Source organism: Diuraphis noxia, unplaced genomic scaffold (genome assembly GCF_037042655.1).
Source record: "Diuraphis noxia isolate RWA-SAM2 unplaced genomic scaffold, SU_Dnox_SAM2 contig0005, whole genome shotgun sequence".
Lineage (NCBI taxonomy): Eukaryota > Metazoa > Arthropoda > Insecta > Hemiptera > Aphididae > Diuraphis > Diuraphis noxia.
Window position 1 is genome coordinate 29,528,448 of NW_028301715.1, and position 27,986 is coordinate 29,556,433.

At 27.4% G+C, this 27,986-nt stretch overlaps 1 protein-coding gene across 4 annotated transcripts; it reads left to right on the forward strand.

The window, feature by feature from the left end:
- Positions 1-27,700, forward strand: Liprin-alpha (PTPRF interacting protein alpha). Of its 4 annotated transcripts, none has more exons than XM_015511003.2 (23): positions 1-338; positions 1,093-1,425; positions 15,747-15,848; positions 15,928-16,104; positions 16,236-16,310; positions 16,385-16,492; positions 18,165-18,272; positions 18,350-18,511; positions 18,576-18,695; positions 18,757-18,894; positions 20,696-20,852; positions 21,075-21,196; positions 21,258-21,370; positions 21,433-21,568; positions 22,054-22,446; positions 24,212-24,351; positions 24,469-24,534; positions 24,924-25,170; positions 25,240-25,394; positions 25,460-25,921; positions 26,049-26,205; positions 26,283-26,399; positions 26,487-27,700. In XM_015511003.2, exons 2-23 carry the CDS (start codon positions 1,177-1,179, stop codon positions 26,580-26,582), a joined length of 3,600 nt encoding a protein of 1,199 aa, XP_015366489.2. In that variant the 5' UTR covers positions 1-338; positions 1,093-1,176; the 3' UTR covers positions 26,583-27,700. The 4 variants fall into 4 exon arrangements, with proteins under 4 accessions (XP_015366489.2, XP_015366490.2, XP_015366491.2 ...); XM_015511004.2 differs by having other exon boundaries at positions 2-338; positions 18,757-18,882; XM_015511005.2 differs by lacking the exon at positions 18,165-18,272 and having other exon boundaries at positions 2-338.
- The last annotated feature ends 286 nt before the right edge of the window (positions 27,701-27,986 follow it).

Genomic DNA, 27,986 nt, shown 5'->3' on the forward strand with positions numbered 1-27,986 from the left:
CACCCCCAATCGAACTGCAAACATGGCCGAAACTTTCACCAAGTCCAAATGTTCGCTCGCGGAATTTCGTAGACACTCATCGAACAGGAGATAGTCGTGTTATCGCAATCCTTTCAGATTCGTTTCTCGTCAGTAGATGGCTGGTGCCGCAGAGTCGGGTCGCTATGCCCGCAGCCGCGTATCGGAGTAGCCCGTTAAACTTGTCAGGCGCCGCCGCCCCGCCGTCATGCTTGTGTCGATCGCCCGCGTAAATTCCTGAAAACAGATATCGCGCGGGCGTCCCCACCGCAGACGATTCATAGGACGTCTGTTTTGCGTTTGAAATTCCTCTCAACCACGTAAGTAAATACGTTTTGTAGATAAGAAGATCTGAAGATGTAAGAAGAAAAATTTGAGGATCAAGAAACGGAAGAACTCGTTTGTGCCGAGTCCCATTTTATGCGTTGATGATAAGGCTGCTTTAATCTTTTCTCGTGTCTCGATTCCGTGCTATCTTTCGGTGCGTTGCTAGTGTGGTAGGGAGGGGGACGCCCCGAACGTTGCACGTCGTGGGATCTTTTATACATATAACTTATTATATGATCTATATACGGTTTTCTATGTACGTCTCGGCAGTCGGCACGTCGTCGACTTGCCCTCGTAGAATAATCATATCACACAACAACGCCCATCGCAGAAATAGACAGAATACGAAATTACAAAAACACTAGCACCACGGCATCACTAATGTCATTTTCACCGTCAATGTATTAATACTATTTCCACTCCATGCTCTCTCGGGCCGACAGTGATAAAGCAGTTTAGATTGATAAAACATAACATCACGATATCTCGAGCTCTGAAAATCGATCGCGTCCGCGTTTGGTTCGAACAGAACGCCGATCCCCAATGAAACCGTGTGTGATTCTCCAATGTTTTTTCGCCCGATACGTCGGTTCCGCGTTGTTTGCGCCATCGTTTGGTCCGATATCGGTAGTTGAAATAATCCGATTGTAGAAAATACTCAATTGTTACGTTCAATACCTACAATTAATATCTAGTGTGTACGTCCGCCGTCGATGCTCTTGACGTCGTGATTGTTTTCCGTTTCAGAATAACGAAGACTCGATGAAATGGCTTTCAGTGTATAGTTGATAATTGATTTAACGTGGCTGTGAATTAAAAAATATCGTCAAAATGTGGAATATGATGTGCGATGTCATGCCGACCATCACTGAAGACAATATTGGTGGTCAGCGGCATCAGTTTTCAGGCGAAGACGTTCGCATCAATGAGTTTATGGACACTGTTGTCGAGGAACGCAACAAGCTTTTGGATACGTTGAGCAAGAGTCAAATCAGACTCGATGAGACTGAAAAACAACTGGCCGAAGTAGAAAGCGAAAGAAATGCTCTTCAAAGACAAATTGATGCTACATTTCCAAAGGTAAGATTCAATTATTTGATCTAGGTACTAAACAAGTTACATTTATTTTTAATCCTAGGTATGTAAGTTACTGAATTATTTATTGGTTAATAATTTTAGTAATATGTTTGTAGTACCTAGTAGTTAGTACCTAAGTTAAATCAGATTTATATTATTATAATATCTATTGTTATAATGAGTAATATTACTAAAATTATACATATAATGTATATATTATCTTTAACTCAAAACTCAAGAATATTTATACTGAAATTATTAACTTAGTGGTTAACTATAGTTTCAGAAGATTTTAAGAAATTATTCTATACATAATATCTACTACTTTTTTGATCATGATCTCTAGTGTGTACCCATTAATACCTATACATTTTTAAATCTTCCATTACACAATTTTTTAATTAATGAATTGCTTTCTTATCAAAATATTATGATAGGTATAAAATTATGTTTAAGTACCTGTTTACAATTATTTATGTTGATAGGTACTCAGTGTTTTTACACTATACTCAGTATACTCCAAGCTATAGTCTATTTAGGCCAAGATATACTAAAAGCAGATTGCTCTGCTGATAAAAACTGGTTGTATTATCCCACCTGATACAAAAATTAGTGTGGGCTAACCACAATAGGTGCCTATAATAGTGCTTTAAGATTGTCACAGACATTGTGTCCTCTATGACATGCTCTGTTATCACTAGACAACATTTAAGAAGGGTCCAGAAGTGACACAATGTTCAGCGACACAGTTTGTATGCATTAAAATGGTTTATTTTTAAGCTGCATAGAACACCTATTGTAAACTAACCTCAAGTCTGATATAGAATAAGTTTTCATAACCTATTTTGGTTAAGGTACAAATGGGTATAACAAAGAAAAATGTTATAAATGTATTTAATCAAACTTATATTATCTGCAACCTCCCATGTACTACCTACCTTAGTTAAATTAGAATTTCTAGTGAATATTATAATTCATAAGAATACTTATTAATAAATTTAATATTTTAACTTAAAGTTGAATTTAGTAAAATCTAAAAACCTGTAAAAAAAGTTGTTCAGCACTAGTGTATAATATATTCAATGACTCAAAAAGTCAACATTCAATAATTGCGATTGAAATTGTTCTAAGCCCAATTAATTACAAAATTACCTAATGAAAATATTTTAGGTACCTACATCAACAAAATAATATTAAATATTAGAATGGCATATGGTGCTGTGACTCTTACATTATTTCTCGCATTAATATATATCATTACATTGTAATATAATATCTTATTTTTAATATTATATCATGGTTTTATGGAATTCCTTAACAACAATAATTATCTATTTGTGTCTATATTATCTGTGGTTAGCATAATCTTGTTAGTGGTTTGTAATATATTTTATATATTACCAACGGTATCTGTATTCAACGATATAGTATAATGTTTGTGGTAACTGGTAAGGAAATTAATCCACTTCATATAAATAATAATAGATTGCCTATGACATTTGTCTATAATATACCTTATACCTATGTCCCTTTCATTTGGATAATAATATGGTATAAATTAGCTTCAAATTTAAATTTAGCATTAATTTGAATACATAACAAATAGGAAATCTATATAACATATAATTTAGTAGCCTATAAACTTAACCAGAATATTAAGAATAATTTGTATTCTGCTAAGCTTACAACTTTAATTACTTTGATAGGTAGATTATTTCACTGGCAATTTGATCATATTAAGGTAAGTTATAGATATGAGGATTTATATATACTGACTTAAAAAACTCCAATTAAAAGTGTGCACTCAATGTTCAATATCAACCTTTAAGTTTATTTGAGCAACCTTTAAGTGGGTAAATTATATGTTAAATGTTTTTTAGAATGTCTTAATAGTTCTAAGTACCTTATTACATTTTGCTTGAACTGTTTTTTAGTGGGTACCTATAAATCGATAATGTGTTTATTAGATAAACATGATTTAGTAATACATGATCAATGCTTTTATTATTATTTTTTACTTATTGATACATTTATATATTTCAATATTAACAATCAGCATATTTATAGTTATAAATAAACATAAATCATGTTTCAGATAGTTTATTTTTAAAATTTTACTGGAGGGTTTTTAAAATATTGTAAACGTTTAAAATAACATTAGAAAGATAACTTATATTTTTAACCATTATGTGTAAGATACACCAGAATCGAGTATCTCATATGATAATTATTTTGGTTTGAAATTAAAAATAATAATTCATCACAATCTTGCATTATTGCTCTTCATTGAGTGAAGCAATAATTTCATGGGTGAAACCATATTTCTGTATCATATCTTAATTTTGATCTAAAAATACTTAAAGATGTAACAGAATATGTTGGTCTAATGTTAATCATAACTATTGGATTGTGATTATATTTATATACTTTTATGGAATTGTTATTTCAAAACTCAATTCCCTTGTCAAAAACCGTTTTATAGTCATTACTTAGGTATTATTTATTTATTTTATTATTTTTGTGTCTGTCATCGCGTTTTGGGGCACTAAAAGTGCTTTGATTTTCGACTTCAGTACCTCCATCGATCAGAAAGTGAATCTAATTGGTACTTTTGTGGGATCAAAATTAAAAAATTCTCAATATTTTTCTAAATAATCGGGATAAACAAACTAAAAATTAAGGGGAAAATGGGAAATTTTACGCACAATCAGTTTTCGACAAAATCGATTTTGGTTTTTGATGTAACTTTAAAACAAATGACTTTTACAATTTTAACCGAATGTTTATATAACTATATTCTATACACCACGCAATTTTCAAAAAAATTCGACTTAAGTTGAATTATTTATAGGCATATGCAATTTTCGATGATTATTAGTTTTTTTTAAATTAATATCGATTAAAATTTATTTGTTTGATAGAAAAGCTTGAAAATTTAATACAAGGCTCCTAACACATTATTGTTACAATAACAGTTGAAAAATATTAAAAATACATTGGCACGATTTTTTTTATAAGCTTTCAGAGTTTGAATTTTGCCAACATACGTAAAAATCCCGAAAATTCGCAGATTATTTTGTGCTTTTTATATCTAAGATATGAAAATTTTTAATAATCTATAATATATCCTAGACAGATAAACCACCTCTGCTTAGAATCGTTTTTCGTATAGAATGATATAATATCATTGGATTCAAATTTAATTCCAACCATTACAGTAACCCACTTGTAACAAACCTACTGTACAGCACAGCGACATCCACGACTTACCCTTTTTTTTTCAATTTAATTTTATTCATCCCTTTTATTAGAATTATATATTAACGCCATGTTTCCTGTTAATCTGATAATATGTTAAATTTTTTTTAAACATTTTTTTAGTTTTTATAATATTTTTAATTTTTTATCTTTTTGTTTATCGGGGAAAAATCAGAATTGAAATTGGTTTATTTTTACAGGTATCAAATCGAATTCCCGATTTTTTGTATATTTAATATTCCAGATACATCTGATAATCATAATAACTTTTCTCTGTTTCAATACAATTTTTATACTTTATTACTCGAATATTACAAATTTAACTGTGTTCTTAAACATTTTCTAAAATTATTAAATTCTAAAATAATCATTAAAAAAATAAAATAAAATAAGTTGTCTTATTATTTGATAGAAGTTTAATTAGATTTAACACACGTGGTACATTATTTCTTTGCCGTTTTGAAAAGTCTAGTACATCATCCATTGCCCTTTTTCCACACCATTGTGTAACGCACCCTTTTGGATCGATAGGCCTGGTAGTTGACCTGGTGCCCTACTTCTGGCTTATTCAACACTCCTTTTACTTCATTTTTAGGATTTTTCACATTGTTTTTTTAAATGATTAGGCATATTTTTATTACTATTTATTATCGAACTTGAAACTATCGTATTATTGATTATATTATATCGCTATTGGCTTTTCAAAATATTTTAACTTTTTTAATTCATTAAGCCATATAATGTTAAATGTTCATTTTATTTATCATCTACGTTCCAACTTATGACTTTTCCGAGGTATCATATTTTAATGGATATCTTATTCTTTTAAAAATTTACTTTAATTTTGTTAAAAAGTAATACTGGATTCGTGCATTACTAACTCGATTACTAATGAAATCATAAAATTTAATTTTTTACAGATAAGCTAAATATCCTACGATGTTATTTGCGAAATATTTGTTTGCTTTTTCATATCCACGCAATAAAAATAAAACGCATTGCGTACCTAAAATCTTTTTTTATTAGTAATTTTAGAAATTAGATAAGTGATACCTGATATGATAACTAATAATAGGTTTGTCATACCAATTTTATACGGTTATAAATGTAATTATTATTTGACTTAAAAAAAATTAATTAAAATTGCTTTGAGACAATATTTAGACAAATTGACTTGTTCATACTCTCAATATTATTCTGTATTTTTTATAATGAGTGATTTTACACTCATATTATTTACAAAACATTACGAAAAATGATTTTGCGAGAATACGTTTTGTCTATATGTTACGTGAAGGCCAGAGAGAGAAAATTGAAGAAAAAAAACAAGTGTCGATATCTTAAGACTTAAAATTTTCAAAACAAATGGAATAGTTTATAATGAAAGTACAGCTAAAATACCTTTGCTCTATTTGTTTAAAAGGTATACCTATAGTAATAATTACTTGTAAATTTCAATAATATATCCGCTCTCATGGTACACTAAAAATAGTAATAGCGAGAGTAATACACCCTCATGTAGTAAGACACTACACCCTCATGTGTTGTGTGCACGTTGCAAATGTAGTATAACAGTAAAACTATTTTGCGTGGAATATAACTATACCTAGGCTGTAGTGATAGTTAATAGACTTTAACATGTTATACAATACCTATAGTTTATCTGTGAAATTTCTTTAATTTTTTTAATATCACTTATACGCAAAATGTTCTTTTTGTTTCAAAATCCTTTATTTTTGTGTTTTTCAACCCTGTTTAACATTTATTTTGTGGTAGTTCTGACATCGAAAAAATAAAAACGATATTTCTCAGCTAATGTTATCCTTTTTGCGTAGTGAAAATTTAGTTTCATAGTGATATTAGTCTTCTCTGTTCTTTCACGCGCAAAACAGTTATTGCTATTTTTTGAATTTGTAAGACAGAGATAAGAGACAACATGTGCGATTGTAGTGTCCTCGAAGAAATTCGTCTAAATCTCAAAAATTTGATAGTTATTTTATAGTTAAATATTCATAAAATATTTAATATCCATACTTTAGATTTGGAAATTTAATACATTAGGTCCTCATAAGTTGTAATTGACTATGTATTGTCTGAAGTATTGCAAAAATTCTATAAATATCTGAAGTTAAATTATTCGCGAAATTGAATATTTACGCTAAATATAATACGATTTCTCATCAAAAGATTTTCTTTTAATGTTACATCTAACTATAAATAAAAATATTTAGACTAATCTTAAGTCACTTTAGCTACAAATATATACTCACAGGGTACGTCAGTATTGGCTGATGATGGCATAATACCTATGTAATAATAATAAAAATTGTAATATTATAAAATAACTTTAGGAATAAAAGCAGACACAACTCAAAATCTTTTCTCGTGTACAATTAATTATCATTGAACTCAAACTTACATATCCATCACAGTGAACTCAATGACCAGGAAATAGGTACCTTAATCCCCGTAAATTTGATCGAGTTCTTCAGTATTTTTAAAGTTTTATTTTACTGAACGTCGAACTTCTGGTAGTTACGCCTTACTATAATTTATAATAATATTGGACGATCAATTATTTCCCAGTCACCATGACCCTCGCCATGACCTTAATAGCAGTTTATTAAAACTCATAGGCACCTTCGTATTTCTCGAGGTATAAAGGTTTTTTTTTTACTATTGGTCTATTATTACTTATTAACGTATTAACTCATGATTCATTATTGTATAATATTATAACTCACTTATGATGTTACTTGATTACAGCTTTTGAATTGTACCGCACCTTACTGTATATAATACATTCATATATCATAGAATGCTCGCAATTCATAATTAATAAATTTATAATATAATAGTACATATTAGATAACTACTCAGAGGAAGCAGCTAGTGTAACTAAAAATACTTATAATTAGCTTTCATAACACTTTGGTTTTTTTTTTTATTTATACCAACTGAGTGTCTAAAAAAAATATATTTTTTACTTTTTTTATTACCTATTATTTGAAATTTCATCTTTTTAGTTTAAAATATTCTGAACTACATATATCCTATTTCGGGATATAATATTAAAAAGCTGGTAAGTAGTTAACGCTCAGCTGTCTAGAGTCACTGTGATAGATGTGTTAAATTTGAATTCAATGATGTAAAATCGTATAATATGAAAAACGATAGTACTACAGTAGGTTGGTTCATTTTTAAAAAAGTTTTATATACCCACGAATAATATTTTTATTTTTTACTATACAAAATAACTAAAAGTTCTTAAAACCATTAGTCTTGTTAGTTTTTAGTTTTGTACGTAATTTTGTTCAAATTTTGAGTTTAAAATGTTTACAACTATTTTTTTAATTTGTTGATCAGTATATAAACTAATTTTGAGAATTCTTGTTTTAAATTTTCAGTCCTTAGCTCGAGCCTTAGCTATACAAATTGAACATTTTATAATTTTTTAACTATTGAATTATTAGTAAATGTTTGAGATTTTAATAGATTTTACCCAAATTTGAACTTTAAATACTTATAAAAAAAATCATGCCTTTTATATTTTTATATTGCTATTATAACATTTATAACTATATATAATTGTATAATATTACTTATATTAATATATTCAATTTTCAACCACTGAAAATTAGAAAATCTTTGTAAGAGAATTATATACTCGTACGAATATCAAATATCTAACTTCAAACGCTCGTAAATTAATATTAATTTCTTTCCTGTAAACTTTTAATTTTTTTAAATGTAGGAAAACTTAAGTATACCTCGTATTTAATTTTCGAAACTTAAATGTAACTAGAAGTTTTTTATGAATTTCTAACTAGAAATAATTTTCCAATTATGATTGTGATTTTGATGAGTTTTGTCAAAATTTTAACTTCAGACGCTCATAATACTTACTGCCTCGCTTACTGCGGATTTACGCTCAATACTTTTAAATCTCCACTAACAACGGCTTATGAGAAATGTCGTGTTACATTTTCAGTGTTTTTGACAGGATAAAAAATGTGTTCAACAACAATAATTAAAAACCAATACAACTTGAAGTTTTCTTTTCGTATGAATGTAAAATTCTTGGTTTTTCCTTAATTATAACTACTTTTGGGACTTTTATTATTATATAAAACTGTTGATTTGAATTTATAAAATGGCATAATACTCGTATTATGTAAAAAAATTCTAAAAAAGTTAAAAATTATGGAAATGATGAATGTAGACACTCAAATAGATCGTTCTTTATACATAATTTAGTGCAATGCTATGCGTACTAATACACCAGGAATAAACAGATACACTATCAGAGTACAGTATGTATGCTTAGGTTCAAACAATCTCGGTTACACCTTGACATGAATGGTGACTAATAACTAGACAATTATATCAAGTATCTATAGGTTCAATCTCGACCCATAAGTACTTTCGAAAAATGTATGAAACGATGATGTGCACTAGATCTAGTTTTATAATAAACCCAGAGGTAACTAAACCTATTATTATAATTATAATAATATATTGTTATATTGTTTTATATAAAGTAGTAAAGTACACATTAAATCGAGTAATTTAGTTAATATTATTAATATGATATTTAGTTTATAATTTTTAGTATTTACTATAGATCGCGTATATTTCTTCAGGAAAAAAAGTCACATGGTTAAATAAGAAAATAATAATTATTCTCTACTTAAAATGTTAGACGGTCATTTCACTATTTCATGTACATTTTTACCTATTTTTTGATTGTTATTAATAATTATAATTTATTGTTTCTAATTATTGAAGAATAGATCTGTTTATTTACGGTTTAAGTCTTAAGTTGTTTTTTTTTAATCTAGATTTTATACAATCTGTTCATAAAAAAAAGTACAATAAGCATAAATATTATTTTTTAGAATTATATATATGTATTAGTTTGAGTATCTTGAGGGAAGAATCAACCAGCGAAGGCACTTTTGCATGAATTTACAAATTATTTAGGATTTTTTTTTTCAATTCTTAAAAATAATATGTAGATCATTAAATATTAAAAGATGTAATATTATTTTCAAAATTAGGCATATTATTCAAAAATAGATTTTAAATTAAGTTATTATTGATTATTTAATGGCTTCATAAGGTACCTAGTAGATTTTGTACATAACATATCAATTAATAATTTTGAAATTGAATTATGTCATTAAAAATTTTAAACATAACAAATAATTTTGTAATGTCATTTTTAATTTTAAGTTTGTTTGAAATATTGCTAAACTCGATTGATTTTACATGTATATCTCATAATCTCATATGCCTACTAATCACGATTTAGCTTATAATTGAACCTAGTATATTATGTTATAATATACCTGTATCAAATAAAATGTCAACAAATACTTGTAATTAATTTGATTCGCTATAATTTATTAACATTTGTAATAGTTTATATTTTATTGCCATACAAAAATGTATTATCCCTACCATTTTAATTCGGATGCTTAAGAGGATGCTGCCCAACCATTTGTTGTCTACATCTTAGGACAATTGCATAACAGCAAATTTACGCTCATCAGATCACGTTTACGAGCGTCTAGAGACAGCACAAGAGCAAATACCTTATCAATTATCATATCGACATATCGTACTTCTTATTAATTATAATATATATATATGAATTAATTAATTAGTTATTAGAGGAATAGGCAATAGAAAGGATTTGTCATCTTAGAATAATATAATAAAAACAAGTCTATAATTATATCATAAGTGATGAACTATTTCGTATATTTCATAAACACCAACGACTTGACTTGCAGATCAATTAACATTTAACAGCAAGCAAAACAAAAAACAATAAACAATCACAAAGTCACGATTATATACAACAGGTAAACATGATTACAATTTTCAGTAGGTAATTGATTAATGTATATTACTGATTTTGACACTTGCCTATTTTACACGAACCAATATTTTTCATGACACGTTTTCCTGTAGCTTTGCTCTAAAATATTCCAGAACGATGGCAATAATAAATATTTGTGGCTACAGTTTTATATTTGTTAAATCTTGTCCCCCTTTGTTTAACAAACCGTGACGAAGGACTTACCTCGTCAATTGATTTCCATTCTTCAAACTCTAAAAAATTATGAAAAATATTGATTTCATAAATAAGTTAAATAGTGAAAAATTCAAGTAGTATATTTACCCTGAACCGAAACAAAAGTCATATTAATTATATCTAATTCAATATCTGCATCTATATCAGTGGTCTTGAAGATTTAATGGTACCTACGTCCCTCCATGTGTAATTTTGTATGCCTAATTAAATTGTATTTTTTACAAAATGTATGATTACAATACGCGCACTCAAATATATTTGAATAAATCAAAATTTTAAAAAACTGAAGAAAGTTTTGCGATTTGAAAATTTTGAATATATTGAATATTTTTAACGATTATAATAATTTATAAGAAATACGATATGATAATTGATAAGGTATTTGCTCTTGTGCTGTCTCTAGACGCTCGTATCACGTTTAGCTCTGCTAGTTTAAAAAATTTTCTGAAACTTATTATGAAATTTGATGTTAAGAAAATTATCTATGTTTGTTTGTGGATTGATTACAATAGTTCAATTTTGTAGCAAGTTATACGTATATATAAAGCATAAATTAAAAATGCTCATAATTCATTTAAAAACTAAGTTATCGTAAAAAACTCACCTACAAACACAGATAATGTTCTTACCTTTAAGTTTCATAATAAATCAATTTACTTTAATTTTTAAGCTAATGGAATTAAATGTGATCTGCTTAGTGTAAATTTGTTATGTTATCCACTTGTTTGATGGAGACAACAAATATGTGTGTAGCGTCTTTCTTAACCTTTCATTGAATAAAATCGGGTTAAAAGTTAAAATTTTAGTAAATAAAAATATGTTTAATGATGAATTTTTTGTTGAACAATTTTCATTCATCTTAGTTTTAAATTATTTAAGTATTACTTATTTTGAATTTCTACTTAAACCGTCTCATAATTAACGTATCAAAAACTACCTTCAGTAAATTATAGGAAAATAGGGTCGCCTGTTTTTTTTTCATTTGTTATTTAAAATTATTCGTAAATCAGCTTAAATTATTACATATTATCATGTATAAAATGATATTGGAAAAATTATATAATTATTTATCAAAAAATTATAATTCTTAAAAAAATTTTAATATTTTCGTTATTTATAAACAATAAAATCTAAACCTAAATTTTCCATCTTTGATAGATACGTCTTTTGACATAATATAAGTATATTATAATATAAACATTATCTTATTCAAGGGTGGAACCAAGGGGAGCACTAGGGGTAAGTGATCTCTCCTGTTCACTAAAAAATATAATATAATTTTAAATTTTTCACTCGTCGTTAAAAAGCATCGTAAAAATGTTTTTAATTAAAGTTCTCCCTCGTACAGATTCTGGAGTTCGGACCCGTCCTTGCTCTTATTTCTACCAAAATATACAAAAGTACCTATGCATTTTAATTTCTATCTTAGATTTTATATTGACCGACATACTTTTATTAATTGTGTTTATCTTTCTCCGTCAAACTATTCAATCTTTAATCGCATACCTATTGTACCATAGGATTGTATTTATAAAAATAAATTTTGTGTTTGACAAAAAAATCAAGTTTAATACTTTAATCAGTTGAGCTAGAATTAAATAGGAAGTATTAATATTAAATTATAAACATTAATTACGAAATATACTATAAAACATGCATTTTTCGCATTCTTTTAATGGAAATATGCAATAATATTAATTTTATTCAATATATACATTAATATTCATTTTATCCAAAATATGCAAAAACGTGCAAAATAAAAACACCACAATTAATCTCATCATGAGGTGATTCGTGGACATTACTGACAAAATCAACAATCAGAAGTCGCAAAAAAAACATGCTGTTGCATACAAATCCTAGCCCTGATTATAACATTTCAGTATAAACTATACAATGTATAAAATTATCTATATACAATTGCACTTTATGTGAACAAAATATATTATTTCGACCAAAAACGTACCCTTCTCTTTTCGGCCAATTCACTTTTCGACCTAATTTAAAAAAAGACTGATTCCCTTTTCGACCAAAAACAAATTTTTTTGTAAAATTATGGCAATTATATAATTATGTAATAGTGATTAATTATTAAAAGTATAAATTTTGGTACTGAATAGTACCAAGAAATTTGAATTCGATTGGAAAAACCTTCAAAATTTAAATAAATAAAATAATAGGGATAATTTTTAGTGTGTGTGTAAAATTAATATCGTTTTGTAAATAATTTTGTCCCGAATTGTATTTTTACGAATACCTATTGGCTATTGTTATTTTACAACATTTTATGCAACTTATTAAAACTATATTATATAGCAGCAATTATTTATAAATTTTTGGTTTGGCCGAAAAGAGAATCAGTCTTTTTTAAATTTGGTCGAAAAGTGAATCGACCGAAAAGCGAAGGGTACGTTTTTGGTCGAAAACGGTCTCGCCCATCTCAACAGTCCCTACAACAGGATTACTATAGTCCAATAAGTGCACTGTACAGAGCATCAAATGTGTACTTAATTGTTTCAAATTTTAATATATTTTTTTTTATTTTCAATAGGTACAGTTAAAGTGTAATAGAAAAGATGTTTGAAAATTTAACGTATCAATAAAAATTATAAAAATATACCAAAAAAAAAAAAGAATCGACATAATTCTTAAAAATAAGCTCAGTGATTATTATTATTATTGTTTATTTGTTCGAAAAGATAATGAGTCCCACTGAACAGGTTCATGAGGTGTCCCATGAGTTCACAATTTACAATAATATTTATTTATAATTAATTAAATGTTGCTTGGCGGAATCGCGGAATGTTGGGAGTAAGTAACGGCCACAGCTACTAGCTCCCGGATGGGTGACCACCCGGGTTCATAGTAGTTAAAAACCTTGCCACACATACACGTGTTTGCTACCTACCGTAACAACCATAAAAACAACCTACCGTACCAAAACCTTACGACTACCACAGTTCATAACCCCTACAACAGCTAATGGCCTTAGTCGCCGGCTTAAGATCAATAAAAAAAAAAATTTATTTAATATTTAAAATATACGTCTTGATTAAATACATTCATATTAATATATGTTTAATACAATATACATTTTTATTGTTTTACAATTTTAGACTTAAATATTAAATAAAACATTATCTAGGGAACAATAATTAATAGATGAAGACTTATAGTTTAATACTATAATAAAATATAGTAAAATAAAACATTGAAGCGGATAATTTTTTTTTTTTTTAATAATAATTATACAATCTATACTTCTTAGCATAATGAGTATAAGTGATAAGAGACAGAAAAAAAAGACACATGGTATTCGTGATTAAGAAGTCACCTACTAGAGACTCAGTAGAGACTCTTTGCGTGATGGGAGCGGATAAAATTTAAGAAATTTATGTTATATTTCGTGTATTCTGTAGCCAATTATGATTATGGTATACTTAAACATTGACACATAGTACTTAAAATAAGAATACCTAACTAGGGCTCGGAAGTTGTTGGAATTGCATATTGTTCTGTATGATTTCAATTTATAGCAGACCTAGCTAGAAATTTGAAGTGTACAATTGTGAGTTAAAAAATTGAAAATGCATATTTTGCCAATTTTAGCTAAAAAGTGCATATTTCATCACGCTAGTATGCCGAAATACTTATTTGTAGTACGATCTTATCGTCGATAAGTTATCGTAAATATAATGATGGTTTCTTCGTTTATCGTTACTGTTGATTGTATACACGATTGATGTTTGTCAGTGACAGTTTCGTTTTAGACGTCGTATAGTAGATGATGTGCGTATATTTTTGGAATTCAGAACAATATTTTTGCATATTTGCATGCATATTTTACCTTTATTAGCTCCTACAACTTCCGAGCCCTACTAATAACCTAACTAAATTTTCAAGTCTTGAAACATAAATTAATAATTTTGACTACTTTTTTCCCTGAAAATAAAATTTATTAAAAATTGCATGCATTTATGAATTATAAGTTTCCTATCTGTTGTCTAAATTTAAAAATAATAACCAATTTAAAATTACATGTGTTGGAAATTTTACCTTCTAGGTATTTGTTGCTATTTTTCGTAATTTTTGTATTTTTTGAATATTGTTGTCCACTCGGAATCTAAAAATGTTTTTTTCGCCGTAAATCACTAGAAATTCATGTTGAATATTTGAGTAATACGCCTTTTGAATATTCAAACGTTGTGTAAAAAAACGGATGTAATATGTGCTGCTCTGTGATTATTAGGGGAGAATTCGTAATAAAGTATAAGCTTTTACTACCAGTGGCAATATGCTGAGGTAAATCTCCCTTTTCTTTTACTTTTTTTTTTTTACTTTCCATTTCAATAGGGTATTTCTTTCAAATTTGCATTTTACCCTCTTAGTATGAATTGCATAACCTTTGAGTTCAGTATGATTTCTGTTTAGTCATTTCTATTTTGCTTTATATATTATTATTTTTTTTTGTATAATAATCAATTAACATTTTGTATAATTGCGCATAGCAATTCACTATGAACAATATTAACATATTATATCGTTCAAAATTCTCTGATACACTTTCATCATTATTAAATGATGCTGCTACTACAGTACATGAAACTTGTGATAATTCAAAATACAAATTAAATCGTATATCAAATATTAATAACAATGTTAACACATGTTCTTGCATGTTACATCTAGTCTTGCTTCAGGTAAACATATTTTATTGATTTTTTTTTTATTATTGTATTCAAAGATTATTGTATAATAATTAACAGTTAGGTATCATTACTTATTTCAAACCCCATGCATTATAGTAGGACATATGTAATGTCATTGTGTACTTAAAATACTTACACTATTCATTTAATATAAAATTATACATATCATCATATTAATATTAATGTTTGTATTATTTTTAAATTAATAATAAATCTCATTTATTAATAATTTGATGTTCCATTTTGTCATTTAGGAAATTGCTGCATTGAGAAAAGAACTAAGTCAAACACGTGACCAACTAGCTGCAAGAGATGAGGAAATTGCTGAATTAAAAGCTGAAAGAAGCAATACAAGAGTATATATTTCCATAATTACAATAATTTATATTGCTATAAACTTAAACATATTTAAACTTTTTAAATTTTAAATTTTAGTTGCTATTAGAACATTTGGAAAGTTTAGTGTCAAGACATGAAAGGTCAATTCGATCAACTGTCATTAAAAGGCAAACAAATCAAAATCCACAAGCCTATTCGGGTGTTTCCAGTGAGGTAGAAGTTCTAAAAGCTCTTAAAAGTCTTTTTGAGCATCATAAGGCTCTTGATGAAAAAGTAAGTATAAAAAATAAAATGTTATGTTGTTGATTATTGATTTCTATAATTTAAATTAATTACGAATTAAGTATTTATGCTGATTTATTAAATAATCAATATTTATTAATATATTTTATTTTTATAAACAGGTAAGGGATAGATTAAGGTATGCTCTAGAAGCTAATGCTAAGCTTGAAGAGAAACTAGAAAGCACTATGCAAGAGGTAATAATAATTTAATTGTTTTATCATAAACATTTTATTTTGTATATAATAAATTGTGTAAAAATATTTTATAGCTTGATGTGTTCAAATCTGGAGGTAAAACAGAAGATGATTCTACTATCCAAGAAAATGGAGGTTCTGATAATGTGGATGGCTCTTGCTCACAACCGCTTACTATTAAAGTAATTTTCGTTTTATTATTAATTTATGTACTTTAGTTGACATATCATTATTTTACATTTATGGTATCACATAGTAGATTATAAATGCACTTTTTTTTATAAAAATTATTTTTATATATGATCACATGACCATTATTTGTAGATAGATTTATTGTTAGTCAATTTTAGATTTGATAAAATCACATTTAGAAAGTGTAGTATTAACATAAAATTTATTAAACTGTAGGTACATTCAATTAAAATAATAATAATAGAAGGGATATTTTCATCAAATAGTTTATTTAAGTTTTCAAATATTTTGTATAATTTTAAACTATTTTAAATGTGAAATTTATTGATAAATGAAATTGTCTGTTTTTTTCAATTTATGTTATAACATTATTGTTACTCGGTCATAAACTTGATAACTCATTAAACATAAAATTTCTCATACATAGTTCCTATAACAGTTAAAAATACTATTGAAATATTTCACTGTACTAATACTGATGCTACCATATGTGCTGTATCCAATATTTGGAGAGAGGAATCAAATTCTATGAATTTTCACTGTGATTTATAGTTTTGTCCAAGTTATCAAATCTAAGCTAGTTTTATATTTATCGCTTTATGGGTTCTACTTCTCTCATAATTAAGGGCAAAAGGGTTTTTCCATCTCATTTTTAACATTTAAAATCTTATTGTGCTGTCAAGTGCCAACGTAAGACAAAAGCCCTAATATATAGTGCATTATTGTTTTACATTGTGTGGGACCTTTATAGTTAGCAATTAGCACATCAAATTGTAGATCACAAAAATAACCTTAAATTACCACATTTTTTAAACACAGTAAAATTTTAAATATATTTTACCTACTTTTAAACTGTTTAAACCTACTTACATCATTTTATGGTATATTGTTTTTGATGTTTGAGTTATATTTATTTATTTGCAATATTTTTGATAAACATTAATTCAATCTACCAATTAATATAAATAGTAAATACTAGGTATATATCCTACAGTAGATTCCGTTTAATTTGAACAAATTGAGACCAAATTCATTTGCCCACATTAAGTGGCTGGCCATATAAATCGAAATAAGTATACAATAAATTACTATACATTGAAATTGAGACCATACAATTTTGCTTATGTAGAAGTGATTTAAATATGTAAGCTATTAACTTTAGTTATTGAGGTTTTAAAGTAAAAAAAAAAATTTTTTTTGCTCACATTACGTGAATGTCCATATAAACAAAAACTATCTGTAGAAATAGATGCTAATCAACAATCCGGCTTGTTCGGACAAAATTGTTTTTTATTTTATTTAATCATTTTTATGTAATTTAATGACAATTTAACATATATATTACATGGTGATTTACTTATTGATGAAGTATACTCAAAATCTAAAATACAATATTCCAAGTTTCATAATTTTATTTTATTTACTTTTGAAGTTAGTATTTAAATATCCTATCACAGAATAAAATACTATATTAAATCTTAAATTATATTTTAATTTATTTTTACTTAAACATTTTTTACTATAAATCTAAAATCTATTATGATTTGATGGATCAATAATCTTAGATGTGTATTGTATTTTTGACTGTGGTAAATTAGTTTGAGTCAAATAAGATGCTAGCATGAGTATTTTTAAGCATTTTTGTATTGATTTGCATGTCAGAATAGAACACTGAATGGTCACATTTATGAAACTACTAAGTATGTACAAGATGAAAAACTAGTCAACACACACGTGGACAATTGTGTTAATAATAGTATTGAACAAGAGGTTTGTCATGATAAATAATTAACAACAATTTTTAATGTAAACATTTTTAAATTCATTTTTAAAAAATATTGACTTAGAATTCTGAATATGGCACATGGAAAATGAATGAATTATCAAGTCGAGTTTCTGAATTAGAGGATTCACTTTCAAAAACACAACGAGAACTTCATAAGTCTCAAGAAAATAGTAACAATTTACATCATGAACTAAGAGAAAATATTTCAATTAAAGAAGAACAGGTACATTAATATTATTTTCCATGATGTAGTATTCAATTTTAATTATTCATTTTATATTCTATAGGAAGAACGGTTAAGTTCCTTGGAAAAAAAATACATGAATTTACAACGTGAATCTACCTCTTTGCATGATTTAAATGATAAATTAGAGCAAGAACTTAGGCATAAGGAAACTCAGTTGAAAGTATGTGTTATATTTTTATTAAGATATTTCATTTTTAATTTTGTAAGTAAATTTTTTTCAGTTACAAGAAGAAAAGACTCGTGCAACGCATGAGAAGTTAGAGCTATGTGAACAAAAATTGGCACAATTCGCAACGCTGCCTGAGATAGAACAAGAATTAAAACAGCGGATGGAAGCCCTTACCCAGGTAAGGGCTCAGGTACGAGATTCGTTCAACAGATCAAACTTTTCTCAATTTTATTCTTTTTGTTTTTCTCACCCAACCTGTTGTCGAACTCGTATTATTTATTAGTTTAGACTTAGTCATAGTATTTTACTTTTAATATATATTAAATTTTTATTAAGTCTTGGAATACTCTACTACTTCTTCTATTTAAGCTTTAAGCACGATTTCCTGCAATTTTTACAATTAAACATTTTCTTTACTTAATGCATATTTTCTAATATTTTAAAATATAAACTAGTGCATATATACTGAGTGATCTACTGCGTTTTTTAATTTTTTTATATATAGTAACAAAAAAACACTCATTTGATGTATGATTGAATATAAGTAAGGTGATTTTTTTTAGATTTGCCTATTATGATAATAGGCAAAATATTTCAAAATACTTTAATAATTGTATAATTTTCATTTATAAATTGTTCAAATGAAAACACCTATATTTGTATTCACTGCTTCAAATTATAAAGTAAAACTTTATAAAGAAAAATACTAAATTCCCGTATAAGCTATATCACATATATTTAGTCTCCTTGTTATAGAAACTCCTTTGCAATGAAAAATTCAATTGGTACCGACTACCGAGTGATATTTCGTTATTAAGAGATTTTAATGTATTATTTAAAATTAGAATTATACTAACTGTACTCGTGTGCCTAACTATAAGTTTTTACTTCAACAAATTTCAAATATTATAGCATTGACTATAATATAGAGGTATGCAATTCTATTGTTAATTTTGGAAGCTAGGAATTACTGGTGACTGCTAGGTTTCTTGTATTCATTTACATTAAGTATGTAATTGTATATTTGTATAAAATTAATGCTTATAGCTAATTCAAAATTAGATCGATTTATCCATAGTTTCAGAATAATATAAATCTCAATATTTGTGTTTGAATAAAAAATCAAAATGATAGGGCGCAATCTAAAATTTAATTACTAAAAATTATAGAAAGCTTTTGACTAATTTTCTATGTAGTCATCTTTTTCTGTATAAAATAACCTTAATGTTCAAATAAACAAATGCTTATTTTTGTATACTCCAATCGTCAAGAGAAATTGAATGCACACAAACCAAAACACTTTGTACCCCATCACAATCATCCATATTATTTTGGCGAACAGAATATATCATCACAATATTTCTGTATTACCAGATTTTTGTTTTAAATAAATTTTAAATTCATGAATAATTAAAAAGTATTTGGATATTTGGTACATACTTTTACCACCTAATAAATTTTATATACCAAATATTAATGTTTATAGAGTATAGAGTAATTAAATAACTAAAACTTATTTTTAAGCAGTGGCACCCAAGACATATTTTCCATGTGTAGCAAGATTAGTTTTACCTGCCCACACACCCATCAAAAGTTATTAAATATTTTTCTTTGTACATTCTTTATCCCCTATTTCCAATGTATAGCAAGTCTTAATATCTTTAATAATTTCTCAGCCACTTAGGTATGGACACACACCCCTACAAAATCTTAAAATGTATAGCGATCGTTACACTTAGTATATGGGTTGGGCGCTACTGTTTTTAAGTATAATAAATTTATACTTATATAATTAAGAATTAATTCATTTTTCATTTTTCATTAAATTCTAAATTTAAAAATAATATATTTAATATTGCATTTGTTTTTAAATAATAATAGTTGGTAAAAAAAAATAAATACTTAATAATTGAATGTATTTATTATCATTTTTATTGTTAGAATGCATAATATTGAAATATATAATTTTAATAAATACTAAATTATTTTAGGCTCAAGAAAGACACGGTACAGCTGAAGATCGTATTCAAAGGTTAGAGTCACAAGTAGAAGAGAAAAATGCTGAAGTAATGAGAGTCAATCAAAGACTAAAAATGAATGAAGAACATAATACAAGACTTTCAGCTACTGTTGACAAATTATTATCAGGTTATTATATACATTAATTTTAATTTTTTTTTTATTGATCACTAAAAAAACATCGACAGCAAAGGCCATTAGTTACAGAAAGTTAAAAAATATGCATGAAAAAGTGTTTACAACAATATTTACAAAGATGGGTTATAAATAAAATGGGATGTACATTTTTTTTAAATAATTTTAATTTATTATATATCTATAACTATATGTATATATGTATAACTATTTTAGAATCTAATGAACGCCTTCAAGTACATTTGAAGGAACGCATGCATGCTTTAGAAGAGAAAAATATGTTGACACAAGAACTAGAAAAGTGTCGTAAACTAGTCGAAGAAATTCAAACAGAAAAGGTTGATTTGTCAAATTTAATGTTATTACAAACAAATTTTAAATATTTTAAATCAATTTTAGACTGAATTATTAAAAGAACTGGGAAAGGCTCGTATGGAAATTGATAACATTAAAAGGCAAATGCTTCAACAAGAAATTGCTTTTAATATTGAACAGACTGATGCATTAACAAGGTTAGTGTGTTGGTAATTACATTTTTTTTTAGATAAAAATATTAAATAAACATTCTGTTTAGGAGTTTGTCTCCTGGTGGTCCCGATCAAGGGGGTTTTGTTCAAAGCTCTAGTCAACATTCAAATTTTGATACTCATTCATTATCACGTCGATCAATGAAGTCTAGAATGTCTTCTATGGAATCAAACCATGCAAAGGTACTTAGTATATATAATTTTTTTTGTATGTGTACTGATTAAAAACATTCAACCACGATTAAAGATAGTATGGTTGCTCAACAAATCTCGAAAAGTATCTACCTAAATAAATAACTAGAATATGCCGCCCTAGATCTTATATTTTGTTATAGTGATTATTAATGCAGTTACCATTCAAATTTAAATTGTAGTTATATGCTGATTCTAGAAATTTATTTCGATAAGTTTACAAGTATTGGAATCATGGTCAATATTGCTGTGCTATGAACTAATCATATTAATATAATTAATACAGTGAAACTTCTGAATACTGGATACTCATTTAGATTAGGTTCAGTTAGTAGAATGTTTATAGTTTGTTCCCAAAATAACATCCACTATTATAAGGTGTCCGTTATGAGAAGTTTCATAATTACATTTTGTATTTTCAATAAAATATTATAAGTTAATCAATATAGATATTTTAATATGAACTTGTTTTATAGGAATGGGAAAAATTACAACAAGCCCACGTTTTAGCTAATGTACAGCAAGCATTTGATGCTTCTAGTGATGTAGACATGGATGGTGGTGATGATGATCTTGATGATGAGGCAGGCATGTATTGTGATACAGGTGAACCACTGTCTCCTTCAGCAGCAGATGCTCAGACATTAGCTCTGATGTTACAAGAACAACTAGATGCAATCAATACAGAGATAAGACTAATTCAAGCTGAAAAGCAAAATACAGAAGCCCGAGCAGAAGAGCTTGAATCTAGAGTTGGTAGTATGGAACATGTCAATCTATTATCTAGAAATCGTAATTATGATCGGCAGTCACCTCCAGCTAGTGGCCGTTCTACTCCTCAGAGAGAGTATTTACATAAATATCATTCTGTAAGTTAAATAAACTAGTACAATATAAAATATAAATGATACATAAATAATCCAATTCGATTTAATTTAATTGGTTTTACTATTATATTTTTTTCTTAAATTTAAAACAATTTAACTATTGAAAAAGTACGCAAGTTTCTAATCTCAAAGCCATTAACTCTACTCTCTAAAGAATGCCACTCCCCTGCAAATTCAAACACCATCTTGAAATTTTATTTCTCCCACCCTATGGTACGTTTACATGAAGACTACATCCATTGTGGCAATTAAGAGAACATGATACTTGCATGTGCTGCTCCGTATTAAAAGTGTGTAGCATAGTAAATTTTATGTTCAGCCGAACAAGTGTAGCTCTGTTAGTTTAAAATTTATAGTAAATTGACTTCTAATACAATTTAAAGGTAAGATTATTATCTAGACAACCTCATAGGCTTTTTTTTATTTTTTTATTTTAAAGCAAGTAATGAGTATTTATGATATAAAAACAGTTACAATTTTTAAGAAAACCATAACTCGTTTCAAAATTAAAATATGATAAAATGTCTATGAGGTTGTCTAGATAATAATCTAACGTTTAAATTTTATTAGAGGTCAATTCACTCTAGATTTTAAAATAACAGAGTTACACGTATTCTGCTGAGTGTAAAATTTGGTATGTTATGCACTTGTGTAGGGTTGCCATACGTCCCGTAAAACCGGGACTGTCACCAGTTTTCGTCTTTGTGTCCCGATGTCCCGAAAAATGTTTTCATGATGCTTATTTGTCCTGGTTTTAGGAAAAAATGTTTTGTGTTTAATTTTGACAATTTTTTTTTCATATAATAATTGAATCGAGAGTCAAAATGTTATTGTTAGAGATAACAAATAATTGATAAATCCATAAGCTAATTATAAAATAATATCGGGAATATTCGAGGACAACAGACGAGTCGTGTGCACTGTGCAGTTTACGTTTTATTTTTATATTCGATCGATAATCAATACGTCCATATCCATACGGGTGATACAGAGGTACACTAATGACTTTTATATCAGTAGAACATACTACATAGGTCGTAGCCTAGATTGTTTGTTTTTATTATTTTATTTGTTATTAAATGTCATTTTCGTGACGAATTTTTATATTGTTAAATATTATTAAACAACAATACATTTAAAAAAAAGTTTACATTGTTCATTAGTTACAGTAATAAAGTGTATAAGTTATAACACTATAACCTATTGTGTTATTTTATTATTACATACCCAATGGCTTATATAATTTAATGATATTTATTTCTAAATGTATTTACTATTTTTCTGTCTGTCCCGGTTTTGTTTGATGAAATTATGGCAACCCTACACTTGTGAGAAGGAGGACAACACATATCACATCCTCTCAACAGACTTTAGTAATGGGAATACACAGCAATAGTCACTCATGTTGCGCACTCTCGCAACACATAGTATATAAGAATGAGCTCTTTACCAAATCTAAAGTTTTAATTAATAATTTTTGGTAAAATACATATTTTACATTATGTTCAGAGCAATTTATCAGGTGGCAGGTCCATCCACATCTTTTACTTAAATAATTAACCTATTCAAATTCTGGTTTTTGGGTAATTAATTATACTTAGAGATCATATTCACTAAATAATATATTTTCATTGATTTAAATTTGGTCATTTAATATTTATATTGTAAATCATACTTCATGTATAAAAGGCTTAGCCTGTGTATATTACTAAAATAACTACAAATACGAGTATGTATTGATTTTTAGCTTCAACTTAATGAAGAAGATGACATGGGTATTTCATCAGCCCAAGATAATAATGGAGCAGCAAGTCCATTAACAGCACGTTCAATGAGATTAGAGCGAGTTGCTCAAGCCTTAGCTCACAGTCAAGAAGAACTTCGCAGGTTAGTCTTGTTAAATTTTTTAGATACCTAGTAATAAAAAAAAATAAAAAATGATATTAATTTATTATAAATAATTTAGATAACTTTAACTTTTAATTTTTTTTCCATTTTTTATAGGCGTGCTGGCATCAATACTGTTCCATCATCATTAAACATGATAAATTATAACTCTTCATCATTAAGGTATGTATTGCAGTAATTTAAATTTACTTATTTACTGATTAGAAATTTTTAATATGGTAGGCATATTATTTCATATGTATCATAATATATTGTACATATAACTACAATCCATATTTTATTATTTTATTTATAAGAGTTAGTTTTTTTTAATGTACAGGCACGCAAGCCAAATAAAAACACAGTATTTATATTTTGAAGATAAATCTTAGTATCACAATCTTTATGTTCCTATTTTTTAATGAGATACAACTAATTAATGTGATGTTCATATTAAATAGATAAATCATTTCTTTGTATATACATCAAAATCATTAAATGTAAGCTTTATATGCCCTCCTTAGTGCTTTTTAGTTATTTGTAGTAGCTGTTGGTTTGGGTTTGTAATATAGGGGTGCCAGTGGGTTTTCTACGCCTCCATCACCGTTGTCCTCTCGTCACAGCAGTCAAGATTCTTTGCATCATGGTCCAACATTGATGGGTCAAACTGGAACTAGTCTGTCAAGTATATCAAGTGCTTTCAGTGTCTCTCAGATGCAATCATACCATCACACATTACCGTCATCAGCTTCTGCAGCTGCGCAAAAGAAAAAAGGAATCAAATCATCCCTTGGACGATTCTTTAGTAAAAAAGAAAAGGTATTGTATTTACTTAATGTAATCAAGTTAACATATATATATTTATTTATTTGATTTATAATTTTACAGCAGGGAAAGGGTAAAGAAGGAATGAGTGGTATGTTGAGTCACATGTCTTCTTCTGATATGTCACTGGCTAGTTCCTATGCTGGAGATGATACTTCCAGTTTATGTAGTGCAAGTTTAGGTCAGAAAGGTGATTTTGACAGAAGAAAAAAGAAAAAGTAAGCATTGCTAAATTAACATTTCATTTAATGGTTATCACTTGCCTAATATATCTGTTTTGTAGGCATGAATTACTTGAAGAAGCAATGAAGGCTGGAACTCCATTTGCATTATGGAATGGACCAACTATTGTGGCTTGGTTAGAATTATGGGTTGGAATGCCAGCATGGTATGTGGCAGCTTGCAGAGCTAATGTTAAGTCTGGAGCCATAATGAGTGCTTTATCGGATACTGAAATACAAAGAGAGATAGGAATAAGCAATCCATTGCACCGTCTAAAACTTCGATTAGCAATTCAAGAGATGGTGTCTTTGACAAGTCCATCAGCCCCGGCTAAATCTCTTCGTTCAACTTTAGCTTTTGGTGATATGAATCATGAATGGGTTGGAAACTATTGGTTACCATCATTAGGACTGCCACAATATCGTTCTACATTCATGGAATGTCTTGTAGATGCTAGAATGCTTGATCATTTAACAAAACGTGATTTTAGATCCCAGTTAAAAATGCTGGATGGTTTCCACCGGTAAGTTTATTTTATTGATAGTAACACTTGCAAGGGTAGAATTTTATATCATAACTTGAAAATAAAATATAATTTAAATTGTATTTTCAATCATCAGTATGATTTTTTTTTTTGTACTATTATTTAGAACGAGCTTACAATTTGGTATAACATGCTTAAAACGGGTGAACTTTGATCGAAGTCAACTAGAAGAAAGACGCCGTATTGCTGAACATGAAACTGTAGACATTTTAGTATGGTCTAATGAAAGAGTAATTAAATGGATTACAAGTATTGGTTTGAAGGTTTGTATATTGATTGTTACTAAAAGAAACTATCAGTTATGATCAACTGTGTATTAAATTGACAATTCAAAATTTAGGAATATACTAACAATTTAGTTGAATCTGGTGTACATGGTGCTATCATCGCACTTGACAAAAATTTTGATTCTAACACTCTTGCAATGGCTCTTCAAATACCTCCACAAAACGCACAAGTACGTTTAAAATTTAGAATTTAATTTAGTGGATAAATAAAAAAAAAACTGTACATTATTTTATTTTTATTCAAATATTTTTAATAGGCTCGTCAAGTGTTAGATACGGAGTTCAACAAATTACTGACCATATCAACTGAACGAAGATTAGACAGTAGTTGTAGTGATCTTGGAGCCTCCTGATATTACCCATCCGCTTCTCAAGATTAAAATGAGAAGCGCCGGTGGTATTGACTGTTTTAACTGTGCCGCATCAGCACTCCTTCAAGTTGTCTTAGCGGCATGGATAGTTATTGCATTTTTTAAAGCAACATTTTGTTTTTTTTAAATTATCTTATCCTTTTCATATTTTAAGTGGCATTTTTAAGTTCAAAAATAACTTTTGAAACAGTTGTTTTTTCTTTTGATTGTTGTTAAGTTAAAAAATAATTGTTAATAACTTCATGGGAATAATTACCATTCAATTTATTCATTAATTTATTGACTTAAATTCGTTCAAACATTTTTGTTTTTATACGTTTACAATAACGTTTGTTGTATGTATAAATTTGTTTAAAAATTAAAAAAAAAAAATGGATCTTAATTAGTTTTCTGTAATAGTTCCCCTAGATGAGAAGGATATAATAATGACAGAATGTGCACAATTTCCGTGAGATTAAGTACCAAAGTATTGTTTTAACGTATCATGTGTATACTATTAGCATTAAGAAATATTTACATAACCATGATGTACTAATTAGTGGAATAAATATGTATAAAAATTGTTCTAACAGAACCTCATACATATAACTGCGATGCACAACATAAATGTATTTGTCTCTTCCTTCGCTGTTTTTGTTCGGTTTGTTTTAAAACTGAAATACCTTAGGTAAATTGTATAAGTTTACAGTTTAAATGTTTTTCTTTTTATACATATTATTTTCCTTCTTTTTTTTTTTTTTTGTTAGTGGCCAATGTTGTTCATGTATTTTAAATTATCATCCTATCCTGTTGTAGTAAGTAACATTTTTAAATATATATTATTGTATACATATGTATTTATTATATGAATTATATTATATATAGATATATATATATATACCTACTATTTATATAAAATATACATATACTATATATATATATATATATATATATTATAATTGTAAACATGATTATTAAACACTGTATGAACTGTTTATAATAAAAATAAGTTTTAACAATACATAATAATTTATTCCTATAGATTCACCAGTTTGTTATTGTATATTGGAACTGACATTTAGGCAAATTGTCTGAACTAAATAAAAGTTATTGAATTTTTATTTACCTAGCGTTGTTTGTAAAATAAATTGAGTTTTTGAGTTGTTTACAGAAAGTCGACCATTTATTTCCCAATTTTTCTTTTTAAATGATTTCCATGGGATGCTATTTATGTAAATAGTGTGGTATGCGTGCAGCACATTAAATAATTTAAACAATTGTATTATCTTATAAAAATATGTATTATGTTCTATAATGATTAATGACATATTTTCATAAATAGTAATCAAAATTTCAGTAAAAAAAACCAAAACGATTGTTTGAATTACTACTTGGGTACTACATATC

What these genes read in the sequence shown, in the direction of transcription:
- Liprin-alpha (XM_015511003.2), top strand. Translation starts at nt 1,177, where the DNA reads ATGTGGAATATGATGTGCGATGTCATGCCGACCATCACTGAAGACAAT. An exon ending in CTGAAAGAAGCAATACAAGA is followed by an intron (nt 15,849 to 15,927) that starts GTATATATTTCC and finishes TTTAAATTTTAG; the next exon opens with TTGCTATTAGAACATTTGGA. An exon ending in TTTCAATTAAAGAAGAACAG is followed by an intron (nt 18,512 to 18,575) that starts GTACATTAATAT and finishes TATATTCTATAG; the next exon opens with GAAGAACGGTTAAGTTCCTT.